This window comes from Acomys minous, assembly GCF_964271855.1.
Source record: "Acomys minous genome assembly, chromosome: 12".
Classification (NCBI taxonomy): domain Eukaryota; kingdom Metazoa; phylum Chordata; class Mammalia; order Rodentia; family Muridae; genus Acomys; species Acomys minous.
In genome coordinates this window covers 20,200,283-20,216,775 of record NC_140493.1, presented here as the reverse complement: position 1 = coordinate 20,216,775, position 16,493 = coordinate 20,200,283, and the positions used below count along the sequence as shown (strand labels likewise).

The 16,493-nt window shown below is 55.5% G+C and overlaps 2 protein-coding genes across 3 annotated transcripts in view; one reads left to right on the top strand and one right to left on the bottom strand.

Moving 5' to 3' along the window:
• SREBF2 (sterol regulatory element binding transcription factor 2) overlaps positions 1 to 8,296 on the top strand; it is a 61,239-nt gene extending 52,943 nt beyond the window's left edge. For both annotated transcript variants that reach the window (XM_084748337.1, XM_084748336.1), the window contains exons 16-19: positions 771 to 939; positions 2,794 to 2,979; positions 6,128 to 6,239; positions 6,623 to 8,296. In XM_084748337.1, the coding sequence (XP_084604463.1) occupies positions 771 to 939; positions 2,794 to 2,979; positions 6,128 to 6,239; positions 6,623 to 6,843 (688 nt within the window). In that variant the 3' untranslated portion in view covers positions 6,844 to 8,296. The remainder of the gene's footprint in view (positions 1 to 770; positions 940 to 2,793; positions 2,980 to 6,127; positions 6,240 to 6,622) is intronic.
• Positions 6,933 to 15,986, bottom strand: SHISA8 (shisa family member 8). Its single transcript, XM_084748397.1, has 4 exons — positions 15,044 to 15,986; positions 11,658 to 11,791; positions 10,683 to 10,829; positions 6,933 to 10,466 (listed from the first exon to the last, which is right to left on the bottom strand). Exons 1-4 carry the CDS (start codon positions 15,565 to 15,567, stop codon positions 10,072 to 10,074), a joined length of 1,200 nt encoding a protein of 399 aa, XP_084604523.1. The 5' UTR covers positions 15,568 to 15,986; the 3' UTR covers positions 6,933 to 10,071.
• Positions 15,987 to 16,493: the final 507 nt, after the last annotated feature.

Genomic DNA, 16,493 nt, shown 5'->3' with positions numbered 1-16,493 from the left:
GCCTAGCAGGTCTCCCTACCCTGTTCTTCCTGCTTCTCTGCTCTCCAGAACTGTCATGAGTGGGCACCCTTGTAGCCGGCCTTTTGCCTACTTTATTCGGTTCTTTTTCCTGCCACCCTTCTCCACCCCAGTCACTTCCAAGCCCCCAGTACTAGGTAGGAGAAAGAGAAGGCTAGAGGAGAAAAGGTGTGTAGATCTCTTTAAACTACTTCCTGCTGATTAGGGGCATCGAGTTCTTGGGGCAAGTCCATGATATCTCCAGCCAGCCATCCAAGAGTGACAGCAGCCACCAGAGCGCCTCTGGGCATTATCTACCCCCTGAAGAGTCCTCAGAATCCCAACCGTAGACTATCTGCACCTAGCAAAAACACACCCCTGCTAGAGCCCAGGACAAACCATAGCTGCAGTGGTCAGCCTCATATTCCACACCTGGGATTGAAACAAAACGTTCCCAACACAACTGGGCTTTTAACCCAAGATCCTACCTCCACAACCCCCAGCGTCGGCACTGGTCATTCTCTCCGCAGTCCAGACCCTTGACACTAATTCTGGGTATCTAGTCACCTCCAGCACCAAGTAGGACTGAACAGGAAAAGACTTGACTTGCCTCAAACCCAGTGTTTCCTATCTGGTGCTAGCCACTGTGACAGCGCCACTGTGACAGCAGATGCCACAGTGATAGAGGGATAAGGGGCCCGACTCAGGCTCTTCTGTTTGTTACCCAGCTAACAGGCTCTCCTGTGCTTCTCCCCTCCCGCTCTCTGCCCTAGGAGCCCCTTGGTGAAGGCCGTCTTCTATACCTGTAGAGCCATGCACGCCTCAGTCTCTGGAAAAGCAGACGGGCAACAGAATTCCTTCTGTCATTGTGAGAGGGCCAGCGGACAGCTATGGAGCAGTCTCAACGTCAGCGGAGCTACTTCTGACCCTTCCCTTACCCATGTGAGTGGGACCTACCTAGCCAGCCCCTCAAGGCAGCACTGGGTCTGGTCCAGATGAGCACTCCCACCCCAGCTTACCCAGCCTGTTGGGCTCTCTAAGACACAGAAGCCAGAAGAATAGTTCCCTGCCCCAAAATGGAACTTACTGGGGCAGACACACCTTTTGATTCCTGGGGCAAATGTGTTCGTACCTCCTCCATTCAGTCCTAGATCCTCCTAGCAGACAGCTTCTTATAAGCAGCAAATAACGGCTAGGGCTCCACACTTGCACCACTCCCCCAGTTTCCTACCCTCCAGCCAGTGGCACAGCTCCAGCCACAGCCCCCGCGGGCCGCTGCGGTGCATTGTAGTTGCATTGCATGTTCTGGCAGCACGTGTGCAATGTTCCCACAGTGCATCCCAGAGGCCTGCCCTGACTTCCCAGCGAGCCACGGCCTGGCCACATCACTTGGAGAGACAACCTTGATTTAAAGGCACTGCTGAAGGCCTACCTGTCCTGGAGAGTGAGCTGGTCACAGCTGGTCTCCTAGGAAGATATGTGGTGACCCCAGAGGGGAGGGGAGGGGGTCTTTTAGGAAGGTTAGAGCTAGCTGCTCTCTGGGGTATTGTCCCAAGTGGCTGGGCTGGAACTTGAGATAGTGATTGTCAGTAGAGTGGGTGATCGTCACCTCTACAAGGATAGGCAGTATGTAGATCACAGGCTAGGTGGCAGGCCACTGCTAGGCTTCCTGTTGGTCTTCTATGGTGTGTGTCTTCATGAGGAAACCATTGTGAACCTTGGTTGAGGAGCTAGAGAGCTTTGTAGTGGCCACCCTTGAAGCTGTGGTTCAGGGTGGGAGAACAGGCCTGCGAGAGTGTGCCAGTCCAGACTTAAGAGATGCTGCTTCAACATCTACAACTTAGAAATGCCAGCTTTGGGGCCTGGAGAGATGGCTCAGAGGGTAAGAGCACTGGCTGTCCTTCCAGAGGTCCTGAGTTCAATTCCCAGTAACCACACAGTGGCTCACAGCCATCTATATTGAGATTAGATGCCCTCTTCCTGTCTCCTGCTGTCTTCTGTTATGCAGGTGTACATGCAAATAGAGTGCTCATATACATAAATAAGTAAACCTTTTCAGATGAGAAGTGGCCCGCAGGGAATCTCTGTGGCTGTGGCCCCTTTACTGCTACAGGTGTTGCTGATGGGCCTCTGGGAGCCCAGTAGGCAGCCTGGCCTTGTCAGCACCTGCGCAACACATGCAGCTTGTGCTGTGCGCGCACTCAGTGCTGTCTTGTAAAGTGTTCATCACATTTTACAGATGGGGAAGCTAAGGCTTAAAGCCATGTGCCAGGGTCATGGAGCTACCAAGTGGGAAAGCTGGGGGTCGTTCAACCAAACATGACAAGCCCTCGTGGTTCTGCATTCATGGTGCCCCTCCTCCTTTCTTCTGCTGCCTTCTATCCCAGGATCCACTGCTGCATCAGTGAGCCCTGTGGTTCCCCTAGGAGAGAAGTCTTGGTACCTTTGGGTGACTTACCCTCCAGACCAGTCATGGGAGATTTCCCAGGAGCTGGGAAACCTGTGCCTTCCATCCTGCAAGGGTTTTCTCCCTGCCCCTGGCACCTGTGCTGTGTCCCTTTTAGAGAGTTCGTTGTCTTACCTGCAGAGTGATGAAGACAGACCTCCCACCTCAGGGGCGATGGGGGGGACAGGATTAGTATCCCCCAGATGTGTTTTACAGACCCAACCCCTGGGTTTTGCACCTGGGTTCAGGCGCTAGAGCTACTGAGCGTTGGTCTGAGGGTCTGGCAGGGCGCTGGGATCCTTGCATTAGGCATAGGCCAGTCACCTGTCTCCCTTCGGTTTATCCCATAGGTGGTCCAGCTGCTCACCTGTGACCTACTACTGTCACTGAGGACTGCACTCTGGCAAAAGCAGGCAGGTGCCAGCCAGGTCCTGGGTGAGACCTACCATGCATCAGGCACCGAGTTGGCTGGCTTCCAGCGGGACCTGGGCAGCCTGCGCAGGCTGGCCCACAGCTTCCGCCCAGCATACCGCAAGGTGAGGCCTCTCAGGCTGCTGGGATGTGCAGCCTGGTGTGTGTAGGCCTGAGCCCCAGGTCTCTTCATAGGCTACTGTGGTTGTGACACTGGAGACAACCAGGTGACCTGTCAGGCACCCACTCGGGCCCAACACTGAGCTAGGTGCATGGGTTCCTTTGCACTTGCTATGTGCCCAGCCCAGAGCCATCTGTCACCAGCCAGATGTACAAGAGCATTGAGAGGGAGAGGGGCAGCTAAGGAGCTGCTTCTGGCCACAAGGGAGCCTGGCAGTCATAACTAGTTGTCAGATTGCTGGCAGCCTTACCCGAGAGCCACATTCAAAGGGAAATTCACTGTAATTTATTTTCTGAGCCACTTGGGAACTTTTCAGCAATTCTGCCTTCCCTCCACAGCACCCCGCTCAGGCTACAGCATCTGCGATAAGCCTCTGAGGACGGTTGCACAACCGCACTCCTCTAAACTTGAGTCATTCCTTCTGCGTATTTGCTCATTAGAATAATGTACTGGACATTTTTGGTTTTGTTTGTTGGTTTTTCAAGACAGGGTTTCTCTGTGTAGCCTTGGCTGTCCTAGACTCACTTTGTAGACCAGGCTGGCCTCGAACTCACAGTGATCCTCCTGCTTCTGCCTCCCTGAGTGCTGGAATCACAGATGTGCACCACCACACCCAGATTTGTTTTTGTTTGAAGTAGTCTCAATATATTGCCTAGGCTGGCCCTGAGTCTGCCTCAGCACCTTGTGTATAGAATTACAGGCACTGCCCCCCAAGCTTAGGTTGTATTGAACATTTCAAGGGGGTGTAGGGGAGTGGCTGGAACTTGCTGTGTCAGCCAGCCTGGCCTTGAATTCACTGAGATTCATTCAACTCTGTCTCCCAAATGCTAGGATTAAAGGTATATATCACCATGCCCCACTTAAAAATATATTTAAATTTTTTATTTGACACATAATAATTACATATATTTATAGGTTTTATATATAATACATATATATATTGCAAGTTAATATATGTATAATGTATCATAATCATAATGGCATATCCTTCACTTTATTTTTTGTTCTTATTAGCACATATTAATTATATATAATGGTTTTCATTATGACGTTTCCATGCATGTATACATGTGTATGTAATGTGCTTTGCTACCATTCACTCTGTTACCCACTCCTTCCTACTCTGCAGCTCCTTTCCTTGTCCCAACTGGTCCCGTTGCTACTTTTTTTTCTGTTTGTTTGCTTTTTAATGGCCCAGTGAGTTTCACCAGGTTTGCTCACAGGCACGTGGGACCTTACCCGCGGCTGCACTTCCACTGCTGACGCTACATCTCCCGTTAGTCCCATACCTGCACAGAGGTCCTCACAAGAGGGCTGAGACCTCACGAGCTCCACCCCTCTCCATGACAGGAAGTTAGTGAGGGCGCTGGTTGTGTCCTGCCCAGAAGTCAGTGTTCCATGGCTTACTTCCTCTGCCTCACCACCACCTTTTATTATTGTGTGAGGATCCACATACTGGTGCCTCAATTACCTTATGGAACAAAAGCGGACATCACATCCATAGGAGCCAAGGAAAGGAGTGAGCTGAGCTGGAAGGGCACTCAAAGGAAAGGCTGCCGCTGGGAAGAAGTCCCTTAGCCTAAAGCGCATCCTCAGGGTCGCACGACGGCTAGCACGGCAGGAAGATACAGCCATCTGCACCTGCACTAGCCATGGGAAAGCAGCCTAGTTGATAGCATGCTTGCCTAGAATGCACAAAACCCTGCAGCAACCCCAGCACCAAATAAGTCTCGAAGGTCATGGCACATGCCTGTAATCCTAGCACTTGAGAGATAAAGGCAGAAGGATCAGGAACCCAAAGGCATCCTTGGCCCATGGTAAGTTTGAGGCCAGTGTGAGCTACATGAGCCCTTATCTCAACAAGAGGGGGTGAGGTATGCCCCCAGGCTTGGCCTACACCCATTCAGGTCAGACCTCTGGTCTGCTCACAGACTAGCTGGCACCCAAAGCCTCCCCTGAAACGCCTTTCTTCATGCTTGTCCTTGCTCAGGAGGCTTCGGTGCTCCCCTCCTGCCCACCGTCCCTGAGGAGCATCACTAGCTACTCCAGAGGCTGAGCATTGCAAATTCAAGGGCAGCCTGGCCAATGGAGTGAAACCTTGTCTCTAGCACTGGGAAAAGAAAAGTTAGAACACTAGACCTGGGCCTCCACCCCCAGTGGGCTCTGTTTAACTAAAAGCGGCTGATTGAGGCCCCTGGATGGTTCAGCAGGTAGAAGCACATGCTACCAGGCATGAGGGCTTGAGCCCCACAGATAGCCCTGAGACTTCCGCATGCAGGGTGGCATCTACTCACACACACACATCCACACACAAAACAAATCATTTTTTTTTTTTGAGCTGACATGGTAACTCATACCTTTAACCCTAGCACTCTGTGGCAGAGGCAATTGGGTCTCTGAATTTGAGGCCAGCCTGGTCTATGTTGGGAGTTCTAGGTCAACCAGGACTACAGTGTGACCCTGTCTCAAAAACAGAAAAAGAGACATTGATTTATCCCAGGAAACAAGGACCAGGTCTGACCAACCAATCTGAAGACCCCCATGTGACCAAAGAGAGCAAGGACACAAAGCCAGAAACTTCAACCATGAGATGCCTTGGGGTGGGGAATTGGCTCTGTTGCACCCCTTCAGCGTGACCCTTGGAAAAGACAGCGCTGTGCTGCAATGTCAAAGGGCCGCACCAGACTGAGAGGCTCGGCTTCGGAAGAAATAAGATAGTGAACTTGATACCAACCTAGCTGTTCTCCTCATCCCCCCTCTCTCCTCCTTTGTCCTTTTGTCTGACTGGGACAGAACCTTCAAGGACAAGGCTTCACCCAAACTACTGTCTTCAAACTCTAAAGGGCACCTGCAGGGGCAGTCACCTTTGCCTCTGGGGCATCTTGTATTGTTCCCGCTGGCAGCTGGCCTGTGCTCTCTGTCCACTTCCTTACTGCTCATGTTGCTGTCTAGCTTGGCTTGAGGATACGATGGGTTGTTTTCCAAGAGCAAGAAAGCAGGGTGACATGGGGGAAAGAGGGAGGCATCAGGGAGCAGAAGAGATTGCTTGAGAAAGTACCTAGAGTTTGACTGATGTCCCCTGTACCTGCCAGGTGTTCCTGCATGAAGCCACTGTGCGCTTGATGGCAGGAGCCAGCCCCACCCGCACACACCAGCTGCTGGAGCATAGCCTAAGGCGGCGCACCACCCAGAACAGCAAGCCCGGTGAGTCCAGCAGCGCCCCTACTGCAGGTGTGCCCATGTGGCCTTGCACTCGGGAGCAGAGAGGATGGAGCCCTGGCATCTGGCCAGGTGCTCCAGCGCTCCTACACACTTGTCGGCTCTCTTGGCTACTCCTCACTGGGGAGGGATGAAAGGAGCTGGCGCTTGGCTCGGTGGCAGCAGGAACGGTGCTCGCTGAGTTGATGTCCTCCCACCACAGCAGCAGAGTGGAGCATCTCAGTCAGCACAGTTGCCAACTCCGTCCCTGTCCCTTGAGGAGGGCTGGGGAGAGCAGAGCACACCTCCTCACAGGGAGAGGGCGAGATCAACAAATGAGGTCACAAAAAGTCCTTGGGACAGTGCTTACATAAATCTCATTCCCACAGGAGAGGTAGACACCTGGCCTGGCCAACGAGAACGAGCTACTGCCATCCTGCTGGCCTGCCGCCATCTTCCCCTCTCTTTCCTGTCTTCCCCGGGCCAGCGGGCAGTGCTGTTGGCTGAAGCTGCCCGCACCCTGGAGAAGGTGGGTGACCGCCGTTCCTGCGGTGACTGCCAGCAGATGATTGTCAAGCTGGGTGGAGGCACCGCCATCGCTGCCTCCTGACCACGTCTGGGGCTTGGCCCCCCTCTTTCCGCTTTCGTCCCTTTCTCCCCGTATCTTCCCTCTGTCTCCCCATCTGCTTTTCTCCCTCCTCCAAGAGCTGTGAGAATGAAGGCAAGACTGATTTTCTGAGCTTTTACCTGCTAAGGCTTTTGGAGCGTTTTAGGCCAGTAGGACCGCGGGCAGAGCTCCTTAAAACTGTTGTGATAAATCCATGGTCCAGGTGGGCCGAGAAGAAAGATGGCCTGAGCAGGTATGGGGTGATCTCCCCACTTGACAGCAGCTAGGGCGCTGCCAAGCCCCTTCCTTCCCCAGCCCTCTAGAGACTGTCCCCCTTTCTGCCTCTTTGGGTTTTGTTTTGTTTTATTTTTAATTATTATGTTTTGTTTTGGTTTTGTTCTGTTTTTATCAGGCTTTCTCTGGGAACTAGGTCTCTATACACCAGAGAGCATTTTGCATTCTGGACTTGTCTGACGTGCCCGTTTTTATACAAATGTTTTTATATGTGTGTGCTTGGGTCTGCCATGATACAGGGCAAAGTTGCTGTGGTGTCTTTCATCCTTTCCCTGGGCCTGCACTGGCTCCCCTGGGCCTACACTGGCTCCCCTGGGCCTGACTGAGGCCTTTCCTTGTTCTCTCAGTGTTACAGGGACAGCGGGGGAAGGGAGCCCAGCCCTGGGGAGTGGGTGGGAGGCAGGGCCAGGCCTAGGGATGGGTGAAATGAATGTTGGCATTGTTTTTTAATTTTTTTAAAAAATAAATGGTATCCTATTTAATTGTCCTGTTCCTTCCCCCTCGTCCACCCCCTGAGATGGCAGCCTGAGCTCACGGTAGGCCCAAGGGGCTGGCCAGGATGAAGCCACCAGTGGGGCTGAGGTCCAGGGGTCTTCAGCATGATTTATTTGTTCCTTCCTACCCACACCCTAACTCCTACCTCCCATATAGTGTATTTTTATCCTTAATTCCTGTCTGTGAATAAGCCAGGGTGGCAGACACTGGTCCCAAGCCCTCCCCAGCAACAAGCCTCTTTTTCAGGGTAGGCAGTAGGAATCAGGTCTCTTGCCTTGAGGTGGGGGAGGTGGGTCCTAGGAAGAGTGGTCCTGCTCTTGTGGACTGCTTGGCTCAGGGCTCCCTGAGAGACTTGAGAGGAATCTTCCTCCTGTGCTTCTCCCTTCAAGCTGGGTGAAGCAGAGAGCGGGTGGGGCGGGGCCTTCCTCTCCTCAGACTCCACCTATCTCTCCTCCGCCTCTCCCCCATCACTGTAATTTATGGCCCCTGCCTAAGGGGCAGCCCAGCCCTTGTGTCTTGTGTATATACTGTGCCTTTTCTCCTTGTTGAGGGGCGGGAGGGTGGTTTTTCACTGAACAGGGAATACACCTATGTCTTCCTTGATGTTGAAACAGTCGCGTTGTGCTGGACATAGGTTACTCAATAAACACAGATTGGTACCACCTAACACACGGCTCTGTGAGTCTGTAGTGTGACCGCTATGGTGACTTAACTGAACGACTGTGTGACTTTGCCAGCATTGAGCTAGGTACTGAGGGCACCCAGATGGTTGCAGTCTGATGGGCCTTTCTTGCCCGCAGGTGTACCTGACACTCTAGGGTCGTCCAGGTTCCTGCCCTTGCTGCTCAGCTGGCTGGCCAACTGGCTGGCAGTAGCAGTTGTTGGGAACTTGAGGTCTGAAGTCACTTCCTATCAGGTAGTCCATTCCTTCACTTGCACTTCCTGTAGGCGGGGCCTTCCTAAGCACGTCACTGTCTGCTGGCCCCATACAGCTATGTTCCGGTATTCCCCAGGTGAGTCACTTGGGTAAACTGGCCCCTCACCATTGCATGTGTGCCTAACGGGACACTAACCCCTACCTCCCCGCCATAGGCTTACTGCTCAGATGAGAGCAGTGTGACCTGCAAGTACAGAAGTATAGCAAATGCTTTGTGAAGCGGGTGAGAGGCTGGTGGCTTGCGGCAGAGGTAGAATGGAAGATCCAATGTGAAAGTGAGCCTGGGGCTGAGCTGCAAACAACCGCTGACCCACACACCCTTTCCCCAGAGGCATTAACAGCAGAGTACACCCCACCCCAAAGAATTAGAGCAGCCAGGAGGGTCCCACCTGCAGTGTTCACTCAGTCAGCGTGGAGTAATGGCCCCTGCCCTTGGCCTCGGCCTAGCCCCAGTGAAAATCTAAAGCTCTTGAGCAGAAAGGTCATGCTAACCACAGCACAGTACAACCAAGGCTGCATCAACATGGCAGAGGCCTGAGAGGCTCTGGGCAAGGTACTTAGCTCCCCAAACCTTACTTTCTTTATCTGCAGACAGCCCTGTAGGTCTCTTAGGACCAAAGAAACAGCAACAAATGGTGGCGGCTGTTCAGACAGTGTGTCACCCCTGGGAACACAGGAAGTGTTTTCATTGAGGTCATGTACCTCACCTGGCTGTAGCCCGGGTGTCCCCACACACGCCAGAGCATAAAATGCAGAGATGCGCTGACAGCACCCTGGGCCTCAGCCAGGCCCTGGGAGCCTCTGGCAGGAAGGGGGAGAGAGCTGCCAGTGCCAACCCTGCATGGGAGCACCCCAAGAGAGGGAGGGGCATTGCTAGGCTCCCATTCCAACATCTCCATCCCCTTCACCCCAGAGCAGCTCCCGGGAGGAGGCCCCTCTATCCTGAGCACCAGATGTCCATGTGGCCCACGCCCATTAGGGGGGTGGCCCTGAGCCAATCTAGCCAAGCAGCCAGCAAGCCAGGAGCCGGCCCAGGGCCAGACTGTGTCAGTGAGGATCAGCCAGGCTGGGCTAACGCAAAACTGTTGAGTGAGAGATCAGCTGCAGAGGGCGGGGAGGGGCTAGCCTCCCATAGAGCGCATGGGCCCCTGCAGGGGTAACACGCCTGCTCCCCTGAACTCAAACCTTAGGATGACTGTGGCTCCGTCTGCTCTGAGCACTGTTTGGCTTGCATCCCATCCACCCTATGGCCACTTCTCTCTGCCTTGGACGGCTGTCTGTACAGTAACTGATGATCCCCTTGGGACAGGAACCAACCACATTGGAAGGTTTATTTACACAGGTAAGGATAGCCCTACATTCCCAAGGACAGAACACCTGGTGGTACCCTTGTGGCCCCTTAGCCACAGGTTCCAAAAGTCTCCAAGCCCTTCTGGATCAAAGCCAACACTGTAACTCCACGGCCTGGGTCCCTGGACCCCGCAGAAGGCTCCATTGGTTCAGCTTCAGACAGTGACCTCAGCTTTGCTATTGGTGCTCAGGTGCCGCGGCCCTCTGCCCGCGCTGCTGTAAAAGCTGCCAGGCTGTGCGCTGAAGGCCTCGGGCAGCTTCTCCACGCTGAACTGACGCCGCGGTGCGTGGCCCGGTCGCCGAGGCGCAGGGGAGACCTGAGCCACCAAATGGCTACGGGGAACCGGCCGAGTGGGGCGGCCCGCGGTCCAGGCCGCGTAGGGGACCGACGACACAGGGCCGGCGGGAGGTACGTAGCCAGGAGGGGCCCAGGGACAGGCATCAAGCAGTGCGGGCAAGTCCTCCGGAGGTCGGGGGACCCGCGCCGGGAGGGTCCGCGGGGCCGTCTCGGTAGAGGGAAAACGTTGATAGAAGTCCTGGGGTGCAGCCTCTGCGAGGGGGGCGGGGGACAGGGAGGGACAAGGCGGAGCAGCAGGTCAGGATGCTGCAGCACCGGCTTTAAGTGACCGCGTCAGAGGGCTAGGGAGGGAGCGGATTGGCCGCTCGGGGATGTCCCCTGGGCCCGAATTGGCCGAGGCAGGCTGCCTTTCAGGTGAAGAAGGTCGTAGTGTCCCTGGGGAGCTGGCACCGGCAACATGCACCTCACCTGTGGCCTTGAGCGCAGCTGCTTTGAGAGTAGCGAACTTGGCATAGTCAGACTGCAACGTGAGGCTGCCGCCACCCTGTAGCCGCGGGCCACGCAGGGGTCCTGGGGTGGCAGACCCCAGAGGCGCGTTATTGAGGCGTTTCTTGTCTGGAGAGAGAGGAGGGTGGATTGTTTAAAAAAAAAAAAAAAGCTGAGGTTAAGAGCACTGTTCATCCAGAGGTCCTCAGTTCAATTCCCAGCAACCACATGGTGGCTCACAACCACCTATAATGTGATAGATGCCCTTTTCTGGTGTGCAGGAGGTACATGCAGGCAGAGCGCTGTATATGTAATAATAAATAAATAAGTAAATAAACATAAGAAAGCTGAGCTTGCCTGAGCCACTACTTCTCAAAGCACTCCCTGACAGTAGCTCCAGGCGACTTGGGGGGTGGGGTGGGGGGGTGGATGGCTCTCCAGAATGGCCTAGCTTGCCTCAGAAAACCAGGAACAATGGCAGCAAGCCCGAGGGGTGCTACCCTAGTGGATGGCTCCAGGCTGAATCTCTGGACCACTCCTCACAGACATGGAGGGGCACTTAACCCCTGAACCCCAGACCCTGATGTGTAGAAGGTGGGGGAACCACCAAGGAAGACCAAGGGGTGGGTTCCAGACCCACAAGTCAGAGCTTCCGATCCGCAGCCTTAGCTAGCGTATCCTGAATCTGAAGCCTTTCTCACAGACACTCTCCGTGCCCAGGAGGAATACAGGACTGTCCACCTGTAGTCAAACCCACCAGGGCTTGTGCAGACCCAGTTACACTCCCACACGGGAAACTACTCTATTCTATATGGCAGGCAGCAGTTCCACCTTCACTCCCTAGCCAGCCAACCAACACCCCGAGACACACACACACACACACACACACACACACACACACACACACCACCCCCACCTTGCCACAGATGAACCAATGGCCATCTACTATTGACTCACCTGTGCTGTTGTGGGGGGAACCCCGAAGAACGCCACCACCCATTTGTACCTGGACACAGTTACCCAGGGGTGGACCCAGAGGTGGAGGCAGTGGTTCCTGAGGGCTTGGCTGTTTGAGAAGTTCTGTCAGTGTCCTATGGAGACCAAAAAGATGTTGAGGGGACTTGCAGCCCCACCCCCGCCTCACCATCAGCCAGATGCTAACACTATCCAAGGCTGGCTGGCTGTACCCACCAATGTCTCGCTTTGTTTTGTTTTTTTAACTGTTTTGTTATTTTATGTGTGTGGGTGTTTTGCCTGCATGCGTGTCTGGGCACCACAAGCATGCCTGGTGCCCTCAGAGGCCAGAAGAGGAACATCCGAGTCTTAGAGTTGGGCTTACAGAGGATCATAATAAGCCAGCGGCTGTAAACCTTCCTAATGCTGCGACCTGCTAATAGAATTCTTCGTGATGTGGTGACCCCCAACCATAAAATTATTTTCTTGCTACATCATAACTGTAATCTTGCTACGGTGATGTTTTCCAGTAGGCAACCCCTGTAAAAAGGTTGTCACACACACACAAACACACACACAGGGTATGGGCCATGACCCACAGGTTGAGAACCACTGTCATAAGCCACCATGTGGTTGCTGGGAATCGAACCTGGGTCCTCTGGAAAGTCATCCAGTACTCTTAAGCTCTGCGCCATCTCTGCAGTCTCCCACGGTCTCACTTTGCTATCTCTGGGGAGTTCTTTCAAGCTCTCTGGGCATCCTTTCTGCTCTTTCAGCTGTCTCATTTTCCCTCCCACGCATGACCTGTCAGCCCCACTTGTGGCCCCAAGATGGCCACCTCCCAAAGCAGGTCAGGGAACTAATGAGGTCATGTGTAACTAGGGCTACCTTGTGTCCCTGAGGCTCCCTTCTGTGGTTTGCTCTCCACGACCCTCCATGAGCTTCCTGTCCCAATGCAGCCCTCTCTGCACCCTGTAACCTTTTCCCTCATCTCCTTCCATTTGCTTATTCTATCAAATGCTACCAGAGTGCCTCCTCCGAGGGCCCCTCACATTACCTGCACTCCTCCAGTGTGGGCTTCTGCCAGGCTGGGGCCTAGCTGGCACACAGGCAAGGAAGGCAAAAATAAAAAAGAGAGCGATGGAGAACTCTCTGTGGCAGCCCAACGCCAAAAAGCTATGTGACCTTGCGCAGCTACCTCCCTGGGTACCCACGACACCCAGCCCCCACCCAGCTGTGACAGCGTCTGGCTGAGCCTTCCCCGCCTTAGCCTTCCCTCAGCCCAGCTGCCTGCAATGCCCAGAACTCATGATTTTCTTCCACTCTGCCTGACCCTCCTGGGCATGGGTTATGGCTGATTAAGGAACAAGGACACTGACACCTGAGGTGGCCAAGGATTAGCTGCAGGGTGGCGGGGTCCAAAAGGGTCTGTGCCTGCCTGAGATGACGTCTCCCTTCCCATCCTCAGTGGCTCCCGCCAATTATCCCATCACTGGGCAAGAACTGATAACTCAGTTGTCTGAAGTAAAGGAGGAATTGTGCTTCTGGGCCTCTGTACAAGACTCTCCAAGGCCTAACGCCAGTGGCCCCCAAGCCCACTTAGGAGCCTTCCCTACCCGTCAGCATCAGTATGGTATGTTTAAAGAGAAATGCGGGCAGGGGTTCAGAGCACACCCACCTAGGAGTCCAGAGAGTCAAGGCACCTGGCTAAGGGCACGTAACCAAAGCTGCACTTAACAAGTGGAGTGTTGCAGTGAACAAGGCACCTACAGGCCAGACCAGCCACCCTGTACCACAATGGGTCTTGGCTCCCACTGCCTCTCTGACCTCCCTACTGCTACCTTTTGGGGGGGGGGGGCGGTTTGGTCTGGTTTTGGGTTTTTTGTTTGTTTGTTTGTTTGTTTGTTTTTGGTTTGGTTTGGTTTTTGGTTTTTCAAGACAAGGTTTCTAGCTGGGACTGGTGGCACACATTTTCAATCCCAGCACTTGGGAGGCCGAGGCAGGCGGGTCTCTGAGTTCAAGGCCAGGCTGGTCTACAAAGCAAGTCCAGGACAACCAGGAGGAAGGACTACAACAGAAATCCTGTCTCAGTGAAAAAACAAAAACAAAACGAAACAGAAAAACCAAAAGACCAAACAAAAAGACAGGGTTTCTCTGCATAGCCTTGGCTGTCCTGGACTCACTTTGCAGTCCAGGCTGGCCTAGAACTCACAGCGATCCACTGCCTCTGTGCTGGGATTAAAGGCCTGCGCCACCACACCCCACTGCCCTCCCTACTGCTGCTGCCTTTGTCCTTCAAGAGAGATCTCAAATTCAGAGGTTGAGCTTCAGCCTCTACGGCTTTCAGAAACCCCAGCTACAGCCCATGGTAGCAGTGCACTAGCTCCAGGAGAGAAATACCAGGTCTTAGCCCCATGTCTGCCTTCCAGCTGTCTGGAAGGGATGGGCAAAATGGTGTGGTGGCAACTACTTTCCAGATGTGCCCTTGAGACATCCACGTCTGGTCCGGGGTTGGGGGTGGGGGATGGGGGGTTCTTCTATCTATGGTCACTTCTCTTGCAGCCTGTTGCATTTGGTGTCCGCAGTCTACATTCCCAATGGAGCTGGGACGTGGGTGGATAAGGACAGCACAGGCAGGGGTACAAGTGGAGGAGGTTGAGGGGGGCTCTAGAGACTAGACAGAATCTCAGCTCTCGGCCTTTCCATTTCGGCTGAAAACTCAAAATAAGCTAGAAACTTAGCCAGCAGCTGGCCGGGTCTCGGAAACAAGCAGGTCTGTTCCCTCCACACTTGATCCCATTCTGAGCAGCTGGAAAGCCAGACCAGTGCCTGGGGGTTATTGGGGGGGGGGGGGACGGGATGCTTCTGAAACTCCAAGGAATGAAGGTCAGGTTTGAGTCACACTGGGTTGGGGAAATGGATGGAGGTGGGAGGACGGAGAGGAAAGTGAGAGACGCAGCAGGAGAACCAGCCACGCACCCTCTCCCTTTCTCTAAGCCCAAGACCACCCTCACTAGTGCTCCAGTCCCTGTCCCGCCTGGCCATCGTCCTTGCCCCCTCCCCTGGACGCCGACTTTTCGTCTTCTGCAGGGGAGGTTAAAACCACAAGGAGGTCGACCCAGAGCCAGTATAGACAGGGAAGGTCAAGGGAAGAGAAGGCTATCAGGTGCCTCCCTCTGTGAAGAGGGGACAGGGGAGACAGAGACGCAGAAGAAGAAAAAAAAAACAAAAACAAAAGAAAGACGGAAGCTGTCGAGAGCTCTAGAACTTAAAGGGAGGGGGTCGAAAAGGATGCAGTTGCCGGGGAATTTGGACCCAGCCGAGGGCGGTGAGGACGCAGAAGGCAGGAAGGCAGGAAGGCGGGCAGGAGGGCGGGCGGGCGCGCTCACCTGGTCACCGTGCGCCGAGCGCGCGGGCTGTGCGCTCTCTCCAGGCCCAGGCGTGCCCCGATGCCGACCAGCACGAGTAGCGCGGCGACACCGCACACCGCGTAGACCGCAGTGTGGCTGCGCTCGCGGGCTGGGTCCCGCGGGGCGGCGGTGTCACGGGCGCGGGCGGGCGGCCGGCCAGTCTGCACCCAGGCCGGCGTGTCGTAGTTGGAGCAGCGGCTCTGGTCCAGGCGGCGCGGGCCGTCGTGGCAGCAGAAGCGGTAGCCGCACGTGCCGCAGCAGAAGCTGTAGACGCCCGAGCTGCAGTTGAAGGGCGGGTCCCACTGGCCCATCACGTCGTAGTAGCCGCGGCAGCGGTCGCCTCCCGCCGGGGCCACGGTACCAGACGCTGCGGGCTCCTGCGCCTCGGGAGCCCCCGCGCGGCCCGACGGCGAGCCCACCAGCAGCAGCGCCAGCCGGAGCGCGAGCGGGAGCCCATGCGGGCGCCGGCCACCGCGCTGTCCCTGCGCTCCGGCGCCCTCCATGCGGCCCGCTGCTCTTGCTATTGCGCCCGGTGCATGGTTCGGCGCGCGGCCGCTCTGCCCGGCTCCCCCGTGCCCTCCGGGACCGGTCACCCCGCTGCCCGCGCTGGCTCCCGGCCAAAGCCTCCTAACGCGTCCCCGGCTCCAGACACAAGTGAGCTCGGTGTGGAGTCTGCGGGGCTGCTCCTCCGGTGGGCGCACCCTCCTCTGGGGCTCACCTCGGACTGGTCACGGTGGAGCCGGGCGGCGGGTGCTCGCCTGCACAGTCCCGGCTCCCTCTGGCCCCGGCGGGTGCGCGGGGCCTGGGTCTTTCGGGGACTGTGCGGGGCGGCGGGTCGCTGGACACCGTTGCCTTCCCGCCGCCCGCTCCGCGGTGCCCGCGCTCTGGCTCCGGCTTCAGCTCCGGCGCGGGCTCGGCGCGGGCTCGGGCGGGCGGGAGAGGGAGCGAGGGGAGGAGGGCGGGAGGGAGGCAGAACCGGCGGTGGGTGGGGTGGGGTGGGGAGGAGCGCGGCCTCTGCGCTGGGAGGGAGGGATTCTGTAGGGTCAGAGCAGCGGACGCACCCCACCAGGGACCCTCTCCAAGGCCTCCCCTAAATTATTATCGGAATTGGGCCCTGGAGTGCGCTCAGCTTAAAGCTCTGGGGATCTTGGCGGCCTCGTATGAGGGATTCCCTGCGTTTTAAGTAAGGGGACAGAGGCATAGAGATCAAAGCAGCCTGGTTGAGTTTATAAGAATATGGCCCTGCTGCCAGACGTTGCTTCTCCCTGCCTCAGTTGCTACTGTTAAAAGTCAAAAGGTCTTCCTGGTGCCTGCAGTGACGTAGCAGTAGGAAGCCCACTTGGGCCCACAACTTTGACCAGCCTGGGCAACATAATTAAGATAAGACCCTGTCTCAAAAAGCAAACAGCAAAACAGTGTCGCTTCACAC

Coding starts and splice junctions, on each gene's coding strand:
- SHISA8 (XM_084748397.1), bottom strand. CDS start 15,567: ATGGAGGGCGCCGGAGCGCAGGGACAGCGCGGTGGCCGGCGCCCGCAT. Junction 11,792..15,043: donor GCTCGGCGCACGGTGACCAG/GTGAGCGCGCCC, acceptor TGGTCTCCATAG/GACACTGACAGAACTTCTCA. Junction 10,830..11,657: donor TTCCCCCCACAACAGCACAG/GTGAGTCAATAG, acceptor CTCTCTCTCCAG/ACAAGAAACGCCTCAATAAC.